This window comes from Oncorhynchus nerka, linkage group LG18, assembly GCF_034236695.1.
Source record: "Oncorhynchus nerka isolate Pitt River linkage group LG18, Oner_Uvic_2.0, whole genome shotgun sequence".
In the NCBI taxonomy this organism is placed as follows: domain Eukaryota; kingdom Metazoa; phylum Chordata; class Actinopteri; order Salmoniformes; family Salmonidae; genus Oncorhynchus; species Oncorhynchus nerka.
The window spans coordinates 65,811,857-65,838,866 of NC_088413.1; the positions used below are offsets into that span (position 1 = coordinate 65,811,857).

Genomic DNA, 27,010 nt, shown 5'->3' on the forward strand with positions numbered 1-27,010 from the left:
AATGACTACATGAAGCTTGTGCCTCTACTAACTTGATGTACATGTCCATACAGATCACACACACATGTACAGACCACACACAGACTTGCACAACCACAGTCTATTCACCACCGTCTCCTCAACACGCACACAGTGCAAAGTGTACAGTATATTCACTTCTCACATTCACACCCAGCTTATCAGGCCTGTTTGCCATTAGCAGGCTCTTTCCACACCTTTCCACACTGCCTGGAGGCAGGCGAGATGATCAGATTGACAGAGCCATTGGCATGCCATCACTACTCCACTCAGCACCATGCCAGTGCCAGGATCCATCTGTCCTGTCCCATTCTTCCCTGTTCTGGTGCCATGGCCAGCATTACACCCTTGTACTAGTTGACAGTACTAACTCCCTGGCACCGCATTACCAACATGCTGGCACCATTGTGCCAACCTCCTGGCACCGCAGTACTAACCTTTTGGCACCACAGTACCAACCTCCTGGCACCGTAGTACTAACATCCTGTCACCGCAGTATTAATTTCCTGGCACTGCAGTACTAACCTCCTGCACAGCAGTACTAACCTCCTGCACAGCAGTACCAACCCCCTGGCACCGCATTACCAACCTGCTGGCACCGCAGTACCAACCTCCTGGCAACGCAGTACCAACCTCCTGGCAACGCAGTACCAACCCCCTGGCAACGCAGACCCATGTACAGTGTGTCACTTTTCAGCTTGACTGATTCTTTTCACCTCTTTATCTTCATGAATCTCCAGTCTCTCACTTTTCCAACTGCTGGCAGAGAGCAAGGTTTCTCATGCCAAACCTGACGACCCCCCCTCTCTCTTTCTGTCTTTCTTTCTTTCCCTCCCTCTCTTTCCTCCCCACTCCCTCCCTTCCTCCAGGATGCCCAGGTGACGTGCTTCATGGAGTCGTGTCCTCCGCCGGTGGAGTGCCAGGAGCCTGTGAAGCTGAAAGGATTGTGCTGCCCCGTGTGTCTCAACCAAGGAGAGGGAGCAGCCAGTAACAGCCAGACCCAGACAGGGGGCCAGGCGCTGGGTAGCCCTCATCACGTATAACCCTCAGGGGCCCCGTGCCCTAGTGTCTGACACACACACATACACACACAGAAGGAGAGACCCTGACGGTGCGCTTACCTAACAGCCACCTGCACCCAATTGCCTCGTTTTTTAAATCGTTTTTAGAAAAATCATAATTTGTATTATTTTGTTATTTTGATTGTCATGTCCCCATGGCCTACGAACTGCCTGAGGCTTGGTTTCAAATCCACTGGCAACAGGAGAGCAATCACTATGGATCTGCTTCCTTCTGGAAGGATGAATGGATGGATGAATATTTGGATGGATGGACAGATGGAAAACCCCCCTTCCTCACTCAGGGGCCTCCCATACAGGGCCTCAGATAGAGGTCTCTGATCTGAAGTGTTACCTCACCACTGCATTTGAAGGCCCCACAAAGTGGCTGAAATAAATTTGTTGTGAAAAGAGGTGGAAATGGCACTGCAGCCATTAGATCGACCATGGGTCGGCCATGTTGTCTCAAAACGCTTTCTCAGGTTAGAGATGCCGAAAAACTGGTGCTAATTTTCCCCTTTGTCTTAACGATTTAGTCACTAAATACAACCCTTCAAAGTATTATTATTATTATTTTTTACAATATGCAAAGCAACAAATATACACTCATTATGTGCCTTTTGTTCTTTAAAAAAATCACATTTGAGACATTTTATGTACTAAATTACTTCTGCTTTTCAAAATGTTTATGGTGCTTTATATCATATTATGAATATGTATTTTCCCTTTTGTATCACCTGCTAACATATGAAGATAATGTGAAGCCCTACAAAAACCTTTTACAATTCAAAGATGTCTACTGATTTTTACCTTATCACATCTGTCTTCAATGGCAACTGTTGGTGAACTAAATAACATCTGGTATTTAGATATGTTATCTCCTCTCCTCAAGGCAATGTCAAACTTTTACAAACTTGAGGGGTGTTGGTTGGAGTTGGGGCTTGGGGTTGGGTTGGAAGGGGAGATGTTCCTATTTGGCTCAACCGCTCTTTACTAGAAGGCATAATACATTTTTTCTCTCAAGGTGTAATGCTTTTTCACACTCCATGTTGTTAAAGCAGTGAAAGGCCATTTGTTACCACTGTAGAGATGTAGTCATTTTTGTCCCAACGTTTTCAGTGTCTACTGCTAACCTACCACAGCAGTACTCTGTCCTACCCCTAGTGTCCCGTCTACCCCTCTCTCCAGCATTAGCCCATACTCACACATAGACATTAAATGACTGCAGCCATACCTCCCTAACTATCTCGTGCTCTCATAACCGAACCCACAGCTTCTCAGCTCCAGTTTACTGAAGGACACTCACTCACATGCATTCCTTTCCTCCTTCCCAAGCACTCAGCCCATATGATGTAACTATTCTCCTCTGTGTGCTGGAGAGTTGTGTGTGTGTGACCGATCACCAGGTCTCTGTAGTTTTAATGCAGGTGAGAAACCTTGCCTGGCTCTCATCTCTTAGGTTCCTAGGAGACGATGGATATGGAGGTGAGGTGACATCATTTGGCCGGGTGTGTGAAGCGCAGACGTCTACCTCTCTGAACCCCATTCCTCTCTAATGCAAGCCAGATGGGAGGGGAGGGTGGAATGGGAGATGGTGTCAATCAAATATCTGGTGCTGCTTTATTTTCTGGAGGCTCCCTACTGTTACAAATCAGCCAACAGAGTGTTTCCTATTGACGGACACACGCACACGCACGCACACACACACACACACACACACACACACACACACACACACACACACACACACACACACACACACACACACACACACACACACACACACACACAGGCCCATTAATAAGATACAAGTATGTACAGTATGCTGTTGGGGTTTGGGGTTTCTCCAAGAATGTCAAGGCAATCATGTAGTTGTGGTGGAGCTCAATAGCAATTGGTATCATACCACATGGAATACATGCTGCATTATGTATTGTAGACCCTTCCTTTCTCCTCCCTCTACTTTCCTCTGCAGTACCTTGGCTTTTACTCCTGCTTCTCTGTGTGTGTGTGTGTGCGTGTGTGTGTGTGTGTGTGTGTGTGTGTGTGTGTGTGTGTGTGTGTGTGTGTGTGCATGCAACCCCAGGTTTGGCTCCCATTGCACTGTGACCTCACTTCCTCTGCATCGCTGGTTGTCATGTCATCTTCAGCCATGTTGTAATGAGTACCTTTCGTCGTTTTTTACATTTTCATTCTAACCCTCATGTTACTGGTCTCCCCTTTGTTCCCCAAACCCCCCACTGTCACCAGAATGCACTGCTCTGCAAGACTGAACATGCTTTACCTACACTGTCCCAAAGTGAGTGGTCAAAGTGGATAACTATCTGACAATTGTATTGTAAGGTTGCCAAAGAATTGTTTGCACTGTAATGTATGCCTCTCAACAATAATAAAAAATAGGCCACATTTGAAATACAATCACCATGTTTGTTTCTGTTATTTCCCTGGTGGGTGCTGCTACTCTCTGTAGATACGTTCCCAAACAGTGGCATTATGGGTAAACATGTACAATAATGCCTCGTGTAAAGAAGATTGATGATAGAGTTGCATGTCTTAAGGCCTGATCCGGTCTTTGCCCAATGCCATCCATCCTGTACTGTACTATGTAGCCATTCCTAGTCAGTTGTAATTAGGCTTTTAGACGTGAATGAAGAACACGAGAGTCATGTTTGATGAATACCTGTTGTAGTGGAAACCCTATCCCCTGTGTAACTACGGGAGATCTGTCTGTCTTTGAGTGTCTGTGTTGTGGCACTGTGGGGTTAAATATAACTATATTACTGGTTAGAGAATGGCTGTGTTTTTATTTCTCTCTAGTTAATTAGTCTCTAGAATTGTTATGGTTTGGGAACCACCAATGTCTTTGGTTACCTCATCTGGAGGGCCAATAGTTGTTCCTCATCATGTGACCTGACCAGGAAAAACTCCAGACCCTAGTTATAACCTGTAATAGTATAAGTTCTAGAGATGTTCCTTTGTCGGAGCTAACAATCCCTTTTGAAACCTGATGTAATTATAGATTTCATCACATCCTCATCATAGTTTGTCAATTGTTCTCTCTGCATTTGTCTGGTGCACAGATGTTCTGTTTTCATAACGTACCATGAGTGTTGTAAACAGACCAACAAGCATCAGAAAGCTCCTTTAACCAAACAGGAGGCAGCTGTTGTTTACTGAATGACTTCTCCTCCATTGATCATCAAACATTAGTAACATTGTCCATAGATCATCATCTTCCCATCGGTGCTCTTGAATGTTGTTATGATCTTTTCAACCAGTGTTCTCTTAAAAAGTACATTTATTTTGAAGTAGGATGTCTGATGCAGTGATTTATGTGGGCTTTTACAAAGCTATCCCAAACATTGTGTCTGGATTATGTCTTCAACAGTCTGTCCCTGGATTACCTTCAACACCTAACCCCATTTGATCCTGAAACACTGGAACAAATAGTCCTACATTGGGACTACAATGACTTTATAATGAAAAGTAATGAGTGAATGGAAAGTTATCTATGATGCTGAACCATAAGCTCGTCTTGACACAAAGCAGTCTGCATTGATGTCCACTCCTGTCTTTTCTCTGAGGCCTGTCTGAACCAGGTGGTCTCTTTTTCTGTCTGTCTCTGAATTTCTCTCTCTCTCCTTCTCCAATCATCCATCTATATCTCTCTCTCCATTCTTTATTCCTTCTGTCTATTATTGGTATCTTCTCAGAGGAGGTCCTGATCCTTGTCCTCCCTCCGGTGGAAGCTCCTCTCAAAGTCAGAGAGATGGAGGGAATGAAACTAGAGGTGGACTTGAGGTTTCCAGTGGCGGGCCAGATAAAAGGCCTCCTCTTCCCAGTCAGGAAAAGCCATTATCGCCATGACAACATGGGACCAACCACTCCATAGACATCCTCAGAAGTCCCATCAGTAGTGGTGCGTGGGTAAAATCAGTGGGGAAGCCAGGAAGAAAATGTATTGTGATAATTGCGTTGTTTTCTCTATAACCTGTCAGTCCATATGCCTTTGCCACTGTGATGTATAGGCCTAAGGCAGAGACAATAAGAAGACACAGTGGCAGAATACATTCAACCACACCTGTGTTTCATCACAAAACCAGAGACGCTGAAGTTCACAAAGCATATTGTCCGGTTTTGTCCACAACACAAAGCATATTGTCCGGTTTTGTCCACAACACAAACCATATTGCATGTAACAAAAAGTTACATGACCTACAGCATGGTCAAGCAAGTTAATGTTTCCAACATTTTTGGACTACTAAACAACTATTGATTTAGAACCATGGAGAGTCACCGCAAGTCACAAAGAAAACCTCCACTAATTCCAGCATCATTTCAGCAAAATTGATTGTGAAAGTTTCAACATCATCAAATCACCTCTGCTTACTCTAATACAGTGACAACTAAAAGATACCAAAAACAATTTCATCCAATCAACCTAAGCTAAATATGATGTGGCTGATAATGGCACTGTTTTCTGTGTGTGTGTGTGTGTGTGTGCGTTCATGCAAGTTGACTCACACTACACCAATGTCATCCTCCTCTCTTTCATGTTGCCGAAACAGTCTATGACTCTGTCATACTGTACACGCGTTTAGTTTTTGTTGTCCTAGGCTACCTGGCTAAAATGTTTGCTCGCTAGCCTAACTTCCTTTCATGGGCAACAATGACCCAGCTAGTTAACATTAGTCTATTACATCTAGCTACATGTTGAACTTACATCCTCTCAGGTAAGGGGCACAATGTATGGATTTATTGTTTGAATGGTCAGAATCGCCGTTATAATCATTGGCCTGTACGGAGAATTAAGTAAAACCACAAGACCAAATCCCAATCTCCATCCAAGGCTAATTTAGGAAAGGGACCATTTTAGCTAGCTAGCTAGCCACCCGAGGACGACAACGCAATGAGAATAAACAATTCAGTTTTTTTCTGTCAATTACGTTTGGCTTTTGAGGTGATTGATGTGAAGCCAAATCCAAACTGGCTTTCAATGACACACATTTTTGGTGCGCCAGGACCGTTCACAGTTGAGTTCACTCAGTTTAGCTCAACGCAGATTCGCTATTATTTTATGTAATTTGTTTATCAAGGGAGGCCAAATGCTCGCTGGCTTCGCTTGCATTCAATGCTACAGGTGGCAACAAATTCATACTCTTTGGGCCAGACTGTCACGGCTGATGAAAGGAGCGGACCAAGGTACCGCGTGGTGAGCGTACATGTTCTTTAATTAAGAAAAGACACCGAACAAAACAATACACACTACAAAATAAAACCGTGAAGCTTAAGGCTAAGTGCCATAAAGAAAGTCACCTTCCCACAAACACAGGTGGGAAAAAGGGTACCTAAGTATGGTTCCCCATCAGAGACAACGACAGACAGCTGCCCGTGATTGAGAACCATTCCCGCCCAAAACATAAAACACAAAACATAGAAATGCCCAAGGCGTGACACAGACAGCATCAGACAGATGGACTACATATACAGAGACAGAGGGGCCTTGTTTTGCTCACTCAGATTCTTTCTACAGTGAGATACATTCAGCCTCTTGCGAATTGAAGGAAAATTATGAAAGCAAGACGAAAGATAATTATTTATTATTTTGGGGGATGGGGGAGCCTGGCTTCCCTTTGCATGAATGGATACCAACCACTGGGTCCTCAGATAGGAGGCCCCCTAGAGGGCATGTTGGGGGGAGGGAATCACCAGCATGTGGTCTCTCTCTCCCATATCACTTCATAGTTTACTCTTTCCGGTATTTCCCATAGTCCTAGTCCCTGCACGCACTGAAGCCTCTCTCCTGGCCACTTAGCGCTGAGCTAAGCCCCAATGTTGACTTTGGGACAGGGTGAGATTATGTAAGCGAGGAAGTGCTGTAGGTGTTCCAGGCCTTTCCCCAGACATAGCCAGATGGTGTGAAGCAGACAGACAGACCTACAGACAAACACAGGACATCTCCCATACCCTACACAGCCTGCAGCTGCACAGCTCTGGCTCTCCACAGCCTCGACTCTACTTTCTTAATCAGGACCTGGAATTTAATTTGGAAGACCGGGTTTCTGTATTGCCTGACCAAGGTGGGAGTTTTCTTCCCACCCTCCCTCTCTCCCCAGGAACATCAGTCTCATTCTCTATGCCAGGTGATGAAAGGGAGAAGAACTCTGGATCCTGCTGTTAGCTTCAAAGCACCAGGGCCTTTGATTGGTTGTTATCCAGCTGTAGCCTTTTATTGTTTTCCAAAATGGCACAAAACCCTTTTTTAGTGTGTACTGTATGTACAGTAACTATGTTGGTTTAATGTTCTGAGGGAGAATGTCATTAGATCTGATTTGGCACAGAAAGCGGACTAGACGAGACTCGGGGGAGAGGAGCTCTTGTTAGCATTATATGGCAACATACATTCCTTTTTCCAGTTCAGGCCTTGATTACATTTCCAGATTTTTTGTCACTCCCAATGTCGGTTACAGTAATTAGATTTACGGCCGAAACTTGAACCCAGAGAGTGCTACATCTGACCCATTCCCCCTTCCTCCCTCAGGATTTTCAGCCCTATGCAAATGCCAACTTTCTTTCCGTAGTCTATTAATCCTAATTGCCTAAACAGAATATATCCTGTTAACCTAACTGCAAAAACAGGTCAGTTTTCGAGGACGGGGAGTGTTCTGACATTAGATACAATCTTCCACTGAGCGATTGAGCTGGGGGAGGGGGGCTAGTGGTGGTGGGAGGAGGAGAGGGGAGGGGGGCTAGTGGTGGTGGTGGGAGGAGGGAGAGGGGGAGGGGTACATGAAGTAATTGTTGTCGTTAAAAACAAAGCTAATCTTGTCTGAGGAGTGACTGTGACTGACTTGCCCTGCATTCCTCCAACAGGGCTCAGACTGCGCCAGTAATAATCTCCTGCCTGCCTGCCAGGCAGAGCTCCTAATTAGCTTTCCTCTCCTAGGCCTGAAATTTCCCTAATAGGCCCAGCCAGCCGGAGAGGGAGAGGGAGAGAACCAATAAAAAAAACAGAGACAGACCAATCCCTTCTGCAGCAGCAGATGGGACAAGTCCGACCGCAGTACACCTTCTCATCCACAATCTGGAGGAATGTGAGATACTGGGTTGATAAAGGAGAATAGACTGTTTGTGGGAAATGTTGTGTTTTGAGGTGTGAGAATTGGAGAAAGGATGAGAGTGCCAAAGTGGTTTGGAAATGTCTCAGTTGTCTCAAACCTGTGTGAAGCTTTTACAGTGGGAATTCAGTTGATATGTAAACACATTTCCCTTCACAGGCCAAGCCAGATCCCCTGTCAGGAGGATAGTGTTGTCGGGTTGTCAGGTATCAAACACTCAAAATAAAATGTATTACACAGTCTATTCTTTCTGTTGGTGTGCGCCAGTAGACCAGTAATGAAACTGGATCTTGTGTCACCAACCCCTGGCTGTCAAACTCTGCAATCTCACAAGAGTCAATAAATATTGTATCCGATCCTCTCCCACTTGTTTTCTATGGCAACTCTCCTGTTGGCTTTCTCAGTTTGCTCTCATACTGATATGATAACAAAGGGCGAAGATCAGGCCAGAGATTAGCCGGTGTGTGTGTGTGCGTGCATCCCGTTTTAAGATTGCTCCCAGGGATGGATTCTGCAGACTAGAAAAACACTTCTTCAGGAGATGACATCACTCCGAGGGTCAGGCGGGCTAATTTATGGTTGGCCAATGGTGCCTGGAAAAGGTAACACACACACTCACCGTATTTCAATTACACACTGCTCCAGGTTTCTCAGGCCGTTGGTCTTTGCCCTCATTCCTAATTAATGAGTTAAGGGCTACAGATGTAAAGTACTTAAGTAAAAATACTTTAAATTACTACTTAAGTAGTTATATGGGGTATTTGTACTTCACTATTTACATTTTTGACAACTTTTACTTTTACTTCACTACATTCCGAAAGAAAATAATGTACTTGTTACACCATACATTTTGCCTGACACACAAAAGTATGTGTTACATTTTGAATGCTTAGCAGGACAGGAAGGTGGTCCAAAGGGGGACACATATATCGAGAGAACATCCGATAGTACCAATAGTGTGCAAAGCTGTCATCAAGGCAAAGGGTGGCCACTTTGAAGAATCTAAAATCTATTTTGATTTGATTCACACTTTTTTGGTTACTACATGATTCCATATGTGGTATTTCATAGTTTTGATGTCTTCACTATTATTGGAACCCTGAAATGAGTAGGTGAGTCCAAACTTTTGACTGGTACTGTACATATACAGTGCATTCGGGAAGTATTCAAAACCCTTACATAAGTATTCAGACCCTTTACTTAGAACATTGTTGAAGTGCCTTTGGCAGCGATTACAGTCTCGAGTCTCCTTGGGTATGACACTACAAGCTTGACACACCTGTATTTGAGGACTTTCTCCCATTCTTCTCTGCAGATCCTCTCAAGCTCTGTCAGGTTGGATGGGGAGCGTTGCTGCACAGCTATTTTGAGGTCTGTTCAGAGATGTTCGATTGGGTTCAAGTCCGGGCTCTGGCTGTCGCTCCTGCGTTGTCTTGGCTGTGTGCTTAGGGTCGTTGTTCTGTTGGAAGGTGAACATTCACCCCAGTCAGGTCCTGAGCGCTCTGGAGTAGATTTTCATCAAGGATCTCTTTATACTTTGCTCCGTTCCATCGATCTTGATTAGTCTCCCAGTCACTGCCGCTGAAAAATATCCCCACAGCATGATGCTGCCTCCTCCTCCTGCCTCACTTTAGGATTGGTGCCAGGTTTCCTCCAGGTGTGACGCTTGGCATTCAGGCCAAAGATTTCAATCTTGGTTTCATCAAACCAGAGAATCTTGTTTTCATGATCTGAGAGTCCTTTAGGTATTTTGTATTTAATATGGATCCACATGCAAAAGCAGCAGCTACTCTTCCTGGGGTCCAACAAAATTAAGGCAGTTTATACAATTTTAAAACTTTACAATACATTCACAGATTTCACAACACACTCTGTGCCCTCAGAACCTTAGTCCACCACTACCACATATCTACAGTACTAAATCCATGTGTATGTATAGTGCGTATGTTATCGTGTGTGTGTGTGCGTGTGCGTGTGCGTGTGTGTGTGTGTGCCAAAGTTTGACAGCCCGCTTGGCAAACTCAAAGCGGGCTGTCATGACCCTTTTACTGAGGAGTGGCTTCCGTCTGATTGGTGGAGTGCTGCAGAGATGGTTGTCCTTCTGGAAGGTTCTCCAATCTCCACAGAGGAACTCAGGAGCTCTGTCAGAGTGACCATCAGGTTGTTGGTCACCTCCCTGACCAAGGCCCTTCTCCCTCGATTTCTCAGTTTGGCCTCCAGGAAGAGTCTTGGTGGTTCTAAACTTCTTCCATTTAAGAATGATGGAGGCCACTGTATTCTTGGGGAGCTTCAATGCTGCAGAAATGTTTTGGTACCCTTCCCCAGATCTGTGCCTCGACACAATCCTGTCTCGGAGCTCTACGGACAGTTCCTTCGACCTCATGGCTTGGTTTTTGCTCTGACATGGACTGTCAACTGTGGGACCTTATAGACAGGTTTGTGCATTTACAAATCATGTCCAGTCAATTGAATTTACCACAGGTGGACTCCAATCAAGTTGTAGAAACATCTGAAGGATAATCAATGGAACACGATGCACCTGAGCTCAATTTCGAGTCTCATAGCAAAGAGCCTGAATATTTATGTAAATAAGGTATTTCTGTTATAAATATTGAATACATTTGCAAAAAATTCTACAAACCTGTTTTTCGCTTTGTCATTATGGGGTATTTTGTGTTGATTGATGAGAAGAAAAATAAATCAATTTCAGAATAAGGCTGTAAAGTAACAAAATGTGGAAGAAGGGAAGAGGACTGAATACTTTCCAGATGTACTGTGTAGATAGATAGAGAAAGAGAGAGAGGAAAAATATATATACAGTTGAAGTCAGAAGTTTACATCTTTATCCCCTACAGTTGCAAACTGTAGTGGTAATGTCTGGCTTTTTTATGGCAGTTTTGGAGCAGTGGCTTCTTCCTTGCTGAGCGGCCTTTCAAATTATGTCGATATAGGACTCGATTTACTGTGGATATAGATACTTTGTACCTGTTTCCTCCAGCATCTTCACAAGGTCCTTTGCTGCTGTTCCGGGATTGATTTGCACTTTTTGCACCAAAGTACATTAATCTCTAGGAGACAGAACGCGTCTCCTTCCTGAGCAGTATGACAACTGTGTGGTCCCATGGTGTTTATACTTGCATACTATTGTTTGTACAGATGAACGTGATACCATCAGGCATTTGGAAATTGCTCCCAAGGATGAACCAGACTTGTGGAGGTCTACAATTTTTTTCTGAAGTGTTGGCTGATTTATTTTGAATTTCCCATGATGTCAAGCAATGATGCACAGAGTTTAAAGGTAGGTCTTGAAATACATCCACAGGTACACCTCCATTTGACTCAAATTATGTCAATTAACCTGTCAGAAGCTTCTAAAGCCATGACATCATTTTCTGGAATTTTCCAAACTGTGTAAAGGCACAGTCAACTTAGTGTCTGTAAACAATTGTTGGAAAAAATACTTGTGTCATGCATGTCCTAACCAACTTGCCAAAACTATAGTTTGTTAACAAGAAATTGGTGGAGTGGTTGAAAAAACAAGTTTAAAGGCAATGTTACCAAATAGTAATTGAGTGTATGTAAACTTCTGACCCACTGGGAATGTGATGAAAGAATAAAAGCTGAAATAAATCATTCTCTCTACTATTATTCTGACATTTCTCATTCTTAAAATAAAGTGGTGATCCTAACTGACCTAAGACAGGGAATTTTTTACTAGGATTAAATGTCAGGAATTGTGAAAAACTGAGTTTAAATGTATTTGGCTAAGGTGTATCTAAACTTCTGACTACAGCTGTATATATTTATTTCCTCTTTGCATTATTATTACTATCTGCTAGTTTTATTCATCTTTATATTGTGAATTTCTTTACGTTAGCAGAGAAATCTATAAAAATGTTTTTTTTAAGGGTTCAGAAGTTTGTAATTTCCACTTTGAAATTTCAGACTTGATTTTCCCTTACAAAAAAATCTATCAACGCTTCAACATTTTCAATGTATTATAATCCACAAAATAATTCACATTTCCTGTTGCTTCAGGATTATTTTCCTGCTGTAGCAAACTCAAATTTAGATCCTACATCTGTATACATGAAACGCTCTAATTCAGCTCAGCCCAAACGCACACCTCTCTGAGCACACTGGTTCTGATCATCAGAACATCAGTTAAGCATGACTGATTTCCACATTTGAAACAGGATCAAGCCAGGGTTACTTGTTTTAATATACCAAGTGGTTGTATTTGTGTATTTTGACAGAAAGAACTCCCCAACACACACACTCACACACACACCTCCCTTAACATCTGGTGGTCCTGGAACATCCAGTGTTTCGGTGTGTTCACTTGAGCTGCCAGTAGTTGACTGTCCCGTCGAGAGGCTGGCCTTTATTGTCATAAATCTTACCCTGGAGGCAACTCTGCAGAGTGGTCACTAGCTGGCACAGACACTACAATATAAAATCTGATTGTAAACCTAACCCTAACCTTAACCACACTGCTAACCCTAACCTTAAATTAATACAAAAAGCAAACTGGCGGAAATTGCTCTGTTCTGCCTCCAGGGCAAGATTCATTCAAATAAATGTCAACCTGCGTCCCGCTGATAGTCCAGGGGAGCAGAGATTTATTCCGTGCTGAAAAGTAAAAAGGTTTAGAAGGACTCTACCATCTCTCTGTGTAAACATCTGACTGCCAGCCAGCTAGCCATACACACACAGACACAGACAGACACACACATATCCCTCTACCTCCCATCTACACGGGAACATGGTGACTAGACAATCCCTCAGGCAAACCATAGCTCATGGAGACAGGAAGGAGCACCATGTCGTGTCCAGCACATTTCTCCCATACAGCACTTACAAACACACACACACTACTGCCAGACAAACGCCTCTAAAGGATGGGAACCCGGGAAGTGTGCATCGCCCCGGCTCCACAACATCCCCTTTCCACAAAACAAGCGGGCAGCTTGTGTAAATGTCATGTTGGCTTGGAATTTAAAAAACAATATTTTTTTTTTGGTCTGGGGGACCCCCCCTACCCCTGCTCAGTGGATCAGACACAAGTTTCAAAAACTCACACACACACACACACACACACACTTTGCATATATGATACACACCCATCCTACATCAGTATGTGTCGTTCTTTGCACAAAGGCTACAATCAGTATGAAAGGCAACTGAGTCACAGCCAGTTGACTAGGTAGCCCTCTGCCGTGGGCTGCACTTCCTTTTATTGTGGTCAAGGATCTCCGCTGCTGATAAGGGCAACCCAAAACAGATGTTGTATCTCTGATGACCGGGAGGGGGATATGGACTTGACCTGGATACGACCTGCCATGCAGAGGGGTACCAGAGAGAGAGAGAGAGAGGTCCCTTTTTCCAGATAGCTCTCTCTGTCTCTCTTGCGCTCTTTTTCTTCACCACTGTGCTGCTGCACCTGTTTTGCCACTCTGGTTCGGGGGGCTGAGTCCTGGGGTATATCCGCTCCTAGCAGGCAGAGGATCAGTCCTACTGGGCAGCACCTGGAGGAACTCTGCTGGATCTGAGCTGAGACCTTGTCCCTGGAGTGGGCGGGTCCTCTTAACTGGGCCTGTCTAACTAATGGGCTACAGGTGGATTGTTCTGTGGGAATGGTTGTGAGGTATGTTGCTGCCTGAGATTGTTCGCTGCTACCACACTCTGATCATTACAAGCTAATTTGGCTTTACAGGGGTTGTATTCCTGTGTCAATCTCCCTTTTGCAGAATAGGCTATGTCAAGATTATACTTATTTAAACATGGAATATGGATATGTGACTAAACTGACAGGCAGGAAAGCAAGATACTATACTGGATGAATGGAATACTACCCTGCTACTGATAGTATATTATGTATTGTTATGTATTCTCATTGCTGGGTAACTATGCTCATGTATTATTTATATGCTCATGATATTTTGCTGTCTGGGGACATCCAGTGGAGCATTCAGGAACTGGTCTTTAGTGCAGATACACAACCCCAGCCTAGGGCACCACTGGTCATTCTTTAAAAGTGCATCCTTTCTTCCTCCCTTTTTTGAAGTAATCTCTGCTATGTGTCAACAGATCTCTACAAGTGCGTATAGGGGCAGAGGTAACACAAGGTTGATTTGGAATTGGGCATATGCATAGCCTTCTTCCTCAGTTTCAAATGTTTTTTTTTATTCTGTTTTGTTTCTTAGGAATGCGATCCTGGTAGCCTACTGGTAGTTGATGCAGAGTCTTTACCAGATAAAGTCAAATTAGGATGTGTCAGTTATCCCGTGAGAGCCTTTGTCCCGGTGATATCGTTGGTACATCACGGGTGCACGCTAGGTACGCGGGTCCTGTGGCGATTTTAGAATGTAATCTTAGTGGAGCAAACAAAAAACAAACAAAAAAATGATACATGCCAGCGAAGGTGCTACACAATACAACACTAAACAATACATTCATTTCACTATAATGGTGACAAATGGTGCCCACAAACTGTTAGGGCCTACATAAAGCTCTCCCAACAGCAGAGTCCCAACAGCAGTCCCAAAACCTTACCACTGCTACACTTGGCTATCAGCCGAGCCTTGTCTGGCAGCAAAACAGTTCATTCAGACTCATTTACTGCCTTTAAAAAAAACATAGCTGATATGGCTGACTTGCTTAAACAAATGTCGTTTCTACTGACAATTGAGATGTACAAACTATGGCATAAGGGAACGACGAGCGGTTAAGAGGCAATCCGTAATTTCGATTAAGGCATTAATGATCGAGCTAGGACGGACGTTGTCAATATAACTATTTGTTCAGCACTTTTGAAATGTACAGTGACAGAATTCAGAACATGGGCCGTTCTTACAGTATTGTCCCTGTACACCAAGTCAGAACTGTAGGATAAATAACGGGGGCATATAAGCAGACAATGAAAGCTCTTACCATATTTGATGATTACATTTCTCTAAAACAGGCTATAGGCTTCATGTGCACGTGCACCACCAAGTCAGAACAGTAGGCGAAATTAAGAGGGGAAAAGGGACCAAATTATTAACGTGAGGCACATGGGCCACAAACAGCTTACTACACAACATGCATTTAGTATTTTGCACACAATGTATATAGACTCTCTTTTCTTTTTTTTTGTTCTACTGTGTTATTGACTTGTTAATAAGTTACTCCATGTGTAACTCTGTGTTGTTGTCTGTTCACACTGCTATGCTTTGTCTTGGCCAGGTCGCAGTTGCAAATGAGAACTTGTTCTCAACTAGCCTACCTGGTTAAATAAAGGTGAAATAATTTTTTTTTTTTTTTTTTAAGTATTACTTTCTTAGAAACCGTGTACATATCTCCCTGGCATATTGCATCATTTATGCAGCAACATACAATACATTTTTGGACTCACCTTGTTGTGCTGTGCTCACTTCCTTCCAAACCACTCATTGTTGAATGAGCGATTTCCAACGTGTTGTGTAATGTTTATATTCAATAGCCGATGAGCACCGATAAGTTTTGTCTATAATTTCTCTTCATTATTTCTCTTCATATGACAAGGAATGAAAAAGGATTCGTCAGTAGATTGTTGACTTGATTCACGATGATGACTGCTAGCTAAGATTTTGAAAGTATGATATTGACATGATCAGTCTAATCAAAGCTACTGTACATATAACGTGATTTGACATAATTTTATCTGTGGCCAATGTAAATCTATAGCTGCATTCCAAACACTAAACAGACACAGCCTCTGCCCAAAAAAATCCTGCAGCAAAGGAAATGCCCTCAAATTAAGGTGACACTTCTGATGACTTATCTTGACATCTGAGTTTACCCTTGCCCAAAAATGTGTCAGTTGTTCATCCTGCGAAGATTGTGTTTTCAGCCACCGGTAGCTTGTGAGTGCTTTATATGCGCTAAGGTCAATTATGATTGCATGTCTACTTATATGAACTATATAGTTATTAATATACGCCTACTGTATGATAGCTAGCAAATTAATTAGCTAACCGACAGCCCTCGGCCCTAAACCTTGGTCCTTGGTTGAATCCTCGCTGCCATATTTGTCATCGGTCCAAATGACTTGCCAAGCAAGGGAGGTTTGCAACATAAGCCCCTCAGCCCTCCTTTTAAATGGAGTTTGCGAGTGTAGAATTATGTTCACTTCAGGGCCTGAAACGCTCCATAATTAAATTTGTGATGATTGTACATCCGCTAAGAAAAGTCCGCTAAAACTTAAAAACTAAAAGTCGATATGGAGTCAACATACAAGTGTAAGTAAAAACTAATGTAAATAAGTTAGAAATTGTGCTACTAATGCACAAACACGCCTCATAAAAATAATAATGGTTTTGTTTGGTTAGCTTTTGGAAATTGTAGAAATAAAACTTCTTCTTCTTCAGAAGTAGTTAGGCAGGTTAACATTAGTTAGCTAATTAATTTGCTAGCTATCATACAGTAGGCATATATTAATAATTATATAGTGAATATAAGTAGACATGCAATCATAATTGGCTGTAGCGCATATAAAGTACCCACCAGCTACCAGTGGCTGAAAACACAATCATTGCTGGATGAACGTGACGAAGTGTATACTCGTCAGACGTCAATTTTAGCAACAAAAATAATTGTATAAAGTTACTCACCAGCTGTACGTCATCAGAAGAGTCCACTTAATTTGAGGGTTGAGGGGATAGGGTGTCTTTTAAGATTTAAAACACAGCCAATGATAAATATACATATGTTACATTGTTTGCAAACTGATATGTAACATGTATTAATGCCAAAATAACATGCAAAACAGGCAATTCACTCCCACCATTTTTCATTCATATTTATTTATAATGTTTTTGCTAAAATTGTGGGGCTCTCACCTGCCCTGAATGACGGAGTAACTTTATACATATTAGTATGTTACAAATTACTTTATCGACCAGTCAAAGTAGGCAATGTTGAGAATTCCCCCTGACAGTGGTGTCATCACCATTTCACAGCCCTTTGGGGTAGATCATTCGAGTGGTCCTGCACCCAACCCCCACAGGCTATTTGTGCATAGCATGGAAAAACAATTCACATCTGACCAGAGCCCGGTTTCCCAAAGTACAAGTCTAAATTCATTGTTAGAACCTTTTTAGGAGCCTGATACACAGCCAATACAGGAGGTGGCGGCATGTACCTATCATTTGTATGCGCATCGCCTTCTTCGAGATAGAACATCTCAAAGAAGTCGACGTGACATCGACCAGCTGGTGAGTAACTTTACGTATGTAAGCATGTTACAAATTATACAATGCTTTAGGCTACCAGTCAAAGTAGGTATTGTTGAGAATTCCCCCTGACAGTAGTGTTATTATGGAGCCAGATACCTTTCAAAAGGTTGAACGTACATATCGTTAGGATCATAAGAAAATCCATACGTAAATTGTTAGGATCTTATGAAAAGCCAAACATGAAACATGAAATATAAAGTTTAAAATAGATCTGTTACGACTATGAATGAACATTTACATGTTCAATTCTTACTTTACGTCGGCTACAGATCTTTTTAATGCATACAAACTTTTGTCAGTGTAACAGTATAACTTTAGACTGTCCCCTCGCCCATACCCGGGCGCGAACCAGGGACCCTCTGCACACATCAACAACAGTCACCCACGAAGCATCGTTACCCATCGCTCCACAAAAGCCGCGGGGGGAAACACTACTTCAAGGTCTCAGAGCAAGTGACGTCACCGATTGAAATGCTATTTAGCGTGCACCCCCACTAACTAAGCTAGCGTTTCACATCCGTTACACCCTCCCCCCTTTTGACCTCCTCCTTTTCCGCAGCAACCAGTGATCTGGGTCACGGCACCAATGTAACAGTATAACTTTAGACCGTCCCCTCGCCCATACCCGGGCGCGAACCAGGGACCCTCTGCACACATCAACAACAGTCACCCACGAAGCATCGTTACCCATCGCTCCACAAAAGCCACGGCCCTTGCAGAGCAAGGGGAACCACTACTTCAAGGTCTCAGAGCAAGTGACGTCACTGATTGAAACGCTATTTAGCGCGCATAAGGATTGAGTAGATGAAGTAGTAGAGGCTTGGGCCTTCAGCAATTTGACTTGTGTGAAAATGATAGACACAGAAGTGATAGACATAGAACAACCACCTGAGCTACAAAATAAACGTTTTATTTTATTAAAATGTTTACCTTTAACTATGGGACTCCCAATCACAACCGGATGTGATTCAGCCTGGATTCAAACCAGGGACTGTAGTGACACCTCTTGCACTGAGTTCCAGTGACTTAGACCGCTGTTGCACTCGGGAGCACTTAGCCTAGGCCTATTCTGCTATCTAAATATGCCATACTTTTGTGTGTTATTTAATGGCCATATAATTGCATAATTTATTTGTATAGCCGCGTGAGGCTATGGTGGTGATCATGTAACCTAATATGTAACACTTTTTCCAGTATTTGGGAGGGAGCATGGACTGTAGGCCTCATATTAGGCATTTTGACTGTAGTATAAGTGCAGTTATTCTCAAACTGGGGTACGCGCAATGCCGTCGGGGGTATGCCAAATAAAAATGTGATTCACATTTAAAAATAAATGTATAATAATAATACAAAATGTGCATTTAAAAAATAATACAAAAAGATACGTTTTTTTCTCGCCTGAGTAGCTTCATTTCACTGCCAAAAAGAAAATTAAACCATCTTGTGTTCTGCAAAATAACAACACAATGTCAAATACAGGTAGCCTAGTCAAATAACTAAAATTCAATCACATTAACGGTTACTCTCTGGTGGGACTTCCACTAATGGTCCGTATGTAGCCAATGGTAGCTGTTGCTCATTCCGTTTGCTCGAAAATTGATGAATGGTTAAAAAAAGTAGGGCCTGCATCCATAGAGACACATACCAGCTCTACCGGTAGTACTGCTACTATCAGTAGCACTACACCTGCACCTATCAACTACAAAAGTTGTTCTGCTTCCACGAGCACATCCCATGCTAGCATCAGTAATTCTACATTTGTTGTTAGCCCAGCCAGCGTGTACACTGACAGTTGTGAATCTGATGCAGCCGAAGACCAACTGCCCCCTTACCCGGGAAAGCACCAAACAACAGACAGGGACGTTGGACCATCGAAAAGGCGTAAATATATAAGAACTACATTGATTTGGGGTTCACAGCCACAGTGTGTATATGTGCAAAAGTACAATCTCACAACTCTATGAAACCTGCACTCTTGCGCAGACATTTAGAAACAAAACATTCTAATTTGAAAAATAAGCCAAAGGACATTTTTGATTGAGAATTAAGACAACTTTCGAGTAGTAAGACATGTATGAAAGCAACAGATACCATTAATAAGAAGGGGCTAGAAGCATCTTATATGGTTGAGCTACCGAGTGGCTAGGACAGGCAAGCACCATACTACTGTGGAGGACTTCATTCTTCCTGCTGCCGCGGATATGGCTAGGACAATGCTGGGGGAAAAGGCAAAAAAACAACTATACAGACAATTTCTTCATCAAACACTGTTTCACGACACATGTTGTGCAAATGGAATAGACAACAGGTGGAAATTATAGGCAATTAGCAAGACACCCCCAATAAAGGAGTGGTTCTGCAGGTGGTGACCACAGACCACTTCTCAGTTCCTATGCTTCCTGGCTGATGTTTTTGGTCACTTTTGAATGCTGGCGGTGCTTTCACTCTAGTGGTAGCATGAGACGGAGTCTACAACCCACACAAGTGGCTCAGGTAGTGCAGCTCATCCAGGATGACACATCAATGCGAGCTGTGGCAAGAAGGTTTGCTGTGTCTGTCAGCGTAGTGTCCAGAGCATGGGGGCGCTACCAGGAGACAGAACAGTACATCAGGAGAGGTGGAGGAGGCCGTAGGAGGGCAACAACCCAGCAGCAGGACCGCTACCTCCGCCTTTGTGCAAGGAGGAGCAGGAGGAGCACTGCCAGAGCCCTGCAAAATGACCTCCAGCAGGCCACAAATGTGCATGTGTCTGCTCAAACGGTCAGAAACCGACTCCATGAGGGTGTTATGAGGGCCCGACGTCCACAGGTGGGGGTTGTGCTTGCAGCCCAACGTTTGGCATTTGCTAGAGAACACCAAGATTGGCAAATTCGCCACTGGCGCCCTGTGCTTTTCACAGATGAAAGCAGGTTCACACTGAGCACATGTGACAGACGTGACGGAGTCTGGAGACGCCGTGGAGAACGTTCTGCTGCCTGCAACATCCTCCAGCATGACCGGTTTGGCGGTGGGTCAGTCATGGTGTGGGGTGGCATTTCTTTGGGGGGGCCGCACAGCCCTCCATGTGCTCGCCAGAGGTAGCCTGACTGCCATTAGGTACCGAGATGAGATCCTCAGACCCCTTGTGAGACCATATGCTGGTGCGGTTGGCCCTGGGTTCCTCCTAATGCAAGACAATGCTAGACCTCATGTGGCTGGAGTGTGTCAGCAGTTCCTGCAAGAGGAAGGCATTGTTGCTATGGACTGGCCCGCCCGTTCCCCAGACCTGAATCCAATTGAGCACATCTGGGACATCATGTCTCGCTCCATCCACCAACGCCACGTTGCACCACAGACTGTCCAGGAGTTGCTTTAGTCCAGGTCTGGGAGGAGATCCCTCAGGAGACCATCCGCCACCTCATCAGGAGCACGCCCAGGCGTTGTAGGGAGGTCATACAGGCACGTGGAGGCCACACACACTACTGAGCCTCATTTTGACTTGTTTTAAGGACATTAAATCAAAGTTGGATAAGCCTGTAGTGTGGTTTTCCACTTTAATTTTGAGTGTGACTCCAAATCCAGACCTCCATGGGTTGATCAATTTGATTTCCATTGATCATTTTTGTGTGATTTTGTTGTCAGCACATTCAACTATGTAAAGAAAAAAGTATTTAATAAGAATATTTAATTCATTCAGATCTAGGATGTGTTATTTTAGTGTTCCCTTAATTTTTTTGAGCAGTGTATATCAACCGGGACAGAGCTTTTTTCAGTAAGACCGGGTGGAAAAATGGCTACCTCTGTCTTTTGAGCGAGAAATACACAAAGAGCCATCAGGTGGACACTGACGCAATGTTGTCGCTCAGGCTCATTTTTCAAAATAAAAGCCTGAAACTATGTCTTGTGATACTAGACACATTAAGGAAGCCATAGAAAAATTGTAAGTCGCTCTGGATAAGAGCGTCTGCTAAATGACTTAAATGTAAAATTAATATTGTTGATATCCCATTCACTGCTCAATAGGGAAGCATAGGAAGGGACTTATTTAGAAACCGCTGCGTTCCTGGTTGGATTTTTCTCATTCTTTTGCCTGCAATATCAGTTCTGTTATACTCACAGACAATATCTTTAGAGTTTTGGAAACTTTAGAGTGTTTTCTATCCTCAGCTGTTAATTATATGCATATTCTATTTTCTGGTCCTGAAAAGTAGCCCGTTTACTTTGGGAATGTTAAAAAAAATGACCCCTAGATTCAACAAGTTAAAGCAAGGCCCCTGAACTCTCATGTATTTGCTGCACTATGCAATGATATGGGCAGCGACCATGTAACGCTTTTACAACATACAGAGGTGCGCTTGTTATCAAGGGGCAAAGTATTGACACAGTGTTTTCAATTGAGAGACAAGCTTAACGTTTAAATTGCTGACCATAATTTTCACTTGTCTGACCGCTTGCATGATGACGAGTTTCTCACATGACTGGCTTATCTGGGGGATGTTTTTTCTCTCCTGAATGATCTTAATCTACGATTACAGGGACTCTCTGCAACTATATTCAATGTGCGGGTCAAATTGAGGCTATGATTAAAAAGTTGGAGCTCCTCTCTATCTGCATTAAGGACAACACAGTTCTTTCTATCATTATGATTTTTTTGTGTGCAAATTAACTCAAGTTTACGGACAATGTCAAATGTGATATAGTGAAGCACCTGAGTGAGTTGGGTGCTCAATTACGCAGGTACTTTCCCGAAACGGATGACACAAACAACTGGATTCGTTATCGCTTTCATGCCCCGCCTCCAGTCCACTTACCGATAGCTGAACAAGAGAGCCTCATCGAAATTGCAACAAACGTTTCTGTGAAAATAGAATTTAATCAGAAGCCACCGCCAAATTTCTGGATTCAGAGTATCCTGCCTTGGCAAATCACGCTGTTAAGACACTGATGCTCTTTGCAACCACCTACCTATGTGAGAGTGGCTTCTCGGCCCTCACAAGCATGAAAACTAAATGCAGGCACATACTGTGTGTGGAAAATTATTTAAGACTGAGACCCTCTCCAATACAACCCAACATTGCACAGTTATGTGCATCCTTTCAAGCACACCATTCTCATCAACCTGTGGTGAGTTAATTTTTGATGAACAAATAAGGTTTTATATGTAAGATGGCTAAATAAAGAGCAAACTATTGATTATTATTATATTATTATTTGTGCCCTGGTCCTATACTTCCCAGGAGCTGGATTGTGACACAAACTCACACTCATTCTTATGTTTAATAAATAGATTACATAGTGTGTGTAGCAGGCTTACAATGATGGGTTACGGGTTACGGGTTAAGGGTTACGGGACTATAAAAAGTTTGGGAACCATTGTATTATTAAATTCCACTCTGTATGTAGGCTTGTTATAGCCATTTGCGTTGCACAACCCCATCATCCAAAGACAATATCCATATCAATAAACGAAACAAAACAAAATATTGATTAAGTCTTGGCTATAACCTGTCCTGAGCAAATTGTCTATATATAGCCTGTTCTTATTGCCAGATGTGTTTTCTCTATCAGCCATTGCACGTGCTTCTTCAACTATTTAGTTAAACATGTATTTAGAGGCTATATTTAGAGGCCTGTGAGCTAGGGTCTCTTTTTAAAGGGAGCCCTATAATAAAAATGGTTATAAAACACAAATGGAGTTCTAAAATGTATCCGCAAGACACCAGTACATAAAATGATGGCCTAAATTGCAATGCCTACAAGTTGAAGGCCTACTCTTTATTTGGTTAACTTCTATTTTTCGGCTGGGACATATGCAGATTGCTACCCTCCACAGCATGGCCTTCACTCCAGATGACAAAAAATTAACTGGAGAGATTACTGCTAACAAGGTTTCCTTTTTCCAAGCTATATGGAGGGTGCTCTAGACAAACCTGAGGACACCATCCAACCTGGTACTGAGTGAGTAGTGTTTGGTCTGATGCTATTTTGAAAGCAAAGAAGAAAAAGAAAAAGAAATGACATTACAATGATATATTTGACTTTATGAGGACTGAATGCTAGGGTAAGGCTGCCAGGCTTGCAAGGACAGACCAGATACAACTTCAATTAGCACTGAGGTGTGAAGTAAAAGGTCTCAGAAGCCTTTGGGCCCAACAAGTGGCAGGAGTGTTCAAAAACCATTCACTGGCATTTTCTACAAGAAATCTACCTCCAGAAATAAAAGCTTCTCCCAAGTGGGTGTGACACCTACTCCCGTTGCCTGCTGCACTTCTGCTTGGATTCCACCTGCCGACCTGTTCAGCGTCTGCCCTGGCCTGGCTCCCCCTACCCCCCTCCCGAGCTTTTGCTCGCCTCCATCACACACCCATTGTTGGGGTGAGTGACTCTGAATTTACAATGGCTAGCCCCAAGTTCTTATATATTACATTTTTTTCTTGTGCATTTTGCTATTTGACTCATGACTCCTGCATGCTTTGTTGACAGAAAATATGATTTACCCAACTGTGGGACAGATTGTTTGTTCCCACACTCGGGACTCTGACTCTCTATTGGTTACAGACTTTAGGCCTCCCATCCTATTTTAACCACCTCTCACCGGCTTTGTATTCATGTTACCTGATGAAATTGCTGTACAATATGATCTTGTTGCCATCTGATGCACATTCAGATGTCATAAATCAACACTGCAGAGCTCTCCCTGTTTTATGCCGTGCCTTGATTGTATTACTGTTGATGACATCTGGAAAAGTGCATGTACACCCTGGCCCATCACATTAACACTGGAAGCTTATTACCTAAAATGGATCAATTGAAAGTGTGGGTTCACAGCTCCAATCCCGATGTGCTGGTCATTCCTGAGACATGGTTAAGGTAGTGCGTTTTGAATAGTGATGTTAACCTTTCTGGTTATAACCTTTTTTGACAAGACAGATCTTCCAAAGGTGGGGGAGTGACAATCTTTACTAAGGATCACCTTCAGTGATCGGTTGTCTCCACCAAGTCTGTCCCCAAACAATTTGATTTACTGGTTTTAAGCATTAAACGTTCAAATGCCTCTTTTGTTGACTGTTTCTGGGTGCTATCGTCCTCACTGGTCTGTACCCTACCTGCCCTAAACTCTCTCCTGGCACCTTGCACTAAGTATGAATTTGTCCTGCTTGGTGACCAAACTGGGACATGCTTAAACTGACCAAGTCCTAAAGCAATGGGACTCCCTAAACCTTTCTCAGATTATTACCAGTCCCACAAGGTATGACTCCAAACACCCAGAAAAGGCTACTCCCCTCTACATTATCCTCACAAATAATCCTGATAGGTATTAATCTGGATGTTTTCTGTAATGACCTTAGTGATCACTGTTTTACAGCCTGTGTTCGTAATGGCTGCTCAGTGAAACGACCTGTCCTGAATGTCATAGACGCTTGCTAAAAACTTTAATGAGCAAGCCTTCCTTCTTGAACTGGCCTCTGTAAAATGGTTTAGAATCAGCTTTATCCCCTCTGTCGAAGACGGTTGGACCTTTCTTTTTTCGTAATTTCAGTGGTTTTGTTAACACGCCCCCATAAAGAAAATTAGAATTAAAAAATGGTTCAGCCCCTGGTTCAACCTTGATCTTGCAGTTACTCCACCTCTAGAATTGCATTTTGTGAAAGGCTCGGTACACGAATACTCAGGCTGACTAGCTCTCGTTCAGGCAAATGAAAAATATGTGCACTCAGGCTATCTGGAAAGCCAAAGTTAGTTACTTTAAGGAGCAGTTGTCTCTCTGTGGGTCTAACTCTAACTCCTGGAGAACAAGCCCTCCACTTCACAGCTGCCCATGTCCCTTAATGTTGATGATGTGGTTGTTACTGACAAGAAGCACATGGCTGAGCTCTTTAATCAGCACTTCATTGTCAGGAATCCTATTTACATTTACATTTAAGTCATTTAGCAGACGCTCTTATCCAGAGCGACTTACAAATTGGTGCATTCACCTTATGACATCCAGTGGAACAGTAGTGCATCTAAATCTTTTAAGGGGGGGGGGGGGTGAGAGGGATTACTTCATCCTATCCTAGGTATTCCTTAAAGAGGTGGGGTTTCAGGTGTCTCCGGAAGGTGGTGATTGACTCCGCTGTCCTGGCGTCGTGAGGGAGTTTGTTCCACCATTGGGGGGCCAGAGCAGCGAACAGTTTTGACTGGGCTGAGCGGGAACTGTACTTCCTCAGTGGTAGGGAGGCGAGCAGGCCAGAGGTGGATGAACGCAGTGCCCTTGTTTGGGTGTAGGGCCTGATCAGAGCCTGGAGGTACTGAGGTGCCGTTCCCCTCACAGCTCCGTAGGCAAGCACCATGGTCTTGTAGCCATGCCTCCTTGCCCATCCCAACATCCTCATCTCCCACCCCTTCTAATGTGACTATGCAGAAGCTCCCTGCAGGCAGTCACTGAGTCCAAGGGGCTAAAGGAGCTCCTTAAACTTGACCCCCCAAAAAATCTGGGTCAGATGGTTTAGACCCTTTCTTCTTTAAGTTTGCTGCCCCTATCATCGCCAAGCCTATCTCCAACCTTTTTAACATTTCTCTCAATTCTGGGGAGGTTCCCATTGCTTGGAAGGCAGCCACGGTTCGCCCTTTATTTAAAGGTGCAGATCAAGCTGATGCTAACTGTTATAGGCCTCAGTGTTGGAAAAACTTGTCAATAATCAACTGACGTCTATAGTATTCTCTCGGGTATGCAATCTGGTTTCCGCTCAGGTTATGGATGTGTCACTGCAACCTCAAAGGTGATGATGATGTCACCATTGCCCTTGATTCTAAGAAATGTTGTGCTGCTATTTTTGTTGACTTGGTCAAAGATTTTGATACGGTAGACCATTCCATTCTTGTGGGCCGACTAAGGAGTATTGGTGTCTCTGAGGGGTCTTTGGCCTGGTTTGCTAACTACCTCTCTCAAAGAGTGCAGTGTTTAAAGTCAGAACATCCGCTGTCTCAGCCACTGTCTGTCACCAAGGGAGTACCCCAAGGCTCAATCCTAGGCCCCACCCTCTTCTCAATTTACATCAACAACATAGCTCAGGCAGAAGGAAGCTCTCTCATCCATTTATGTGTAGATGATGCAGTCTTGTACTCAGCTGGCCCCTCCTCGAATTTGTGTTACATGCTCTACATCAAAGCTTTCTTAATGTCCAACAAGCTTTCTCTACGCTAACCGTGTTCTGAACACCTCCAAAACAAAGGTCATGTGGTTTGGTAAGAATAATTTCCCTCTCCCCACAGGTGTGATTACTAGCTCTGAGGGTTTAGAGCTTGAGGTAGTCACCTCATACAAGTACTTGGGAGTATGGCTAGATGGTACACTGTCCTTCTCTCAGCACATATCAAAGCTGCAGTCAAAATCTAGACTTGGTTTCTTCTATCCTAATCGCTCCTCTTTCAACCCAGCTGCCAGACTAACCCTGATTCAGATGACCATCCTTCCCATGCTAGATTACGGAGACATAATTTATTGATCGGCAGGTAAGGGTGCTCTCGAGCGGCTAGATGTTCTTTACCATTTGGCCATCAGATTTGATACCAGTGCTCCTTGTAGGACACATCACAC

General features: G+C 43.4%; 1 protein-coding gene across 2 annotated transcripts in view; it reads left to right on the forward strand.

Annotated features, from left to right (window-relative positions):
* Positions 1-3,494, forward strand: part of LOC115146348 (peroxidasin-like) — a 92,989-nt gene extending 89,495 nt beyond the window's left edge. For both annotated transcript variants that reach the window (XM_029688376.2, XM_065004272.1), the window contains one exon: positions 888-3,494. In XM_029688376.2, the coding sequence (XP_029544236.2) occupies positions 888-1,061 (174 nt within the window). In that variant the 3' untranslated portion in view covers positions 1,062-3,494. The remainder of the gene's footprint in view (positions 1-887) is intronic.
* The last annotated feature ends 23,516 nt before the right edge of the window (positions 3,495-27,010 follow it).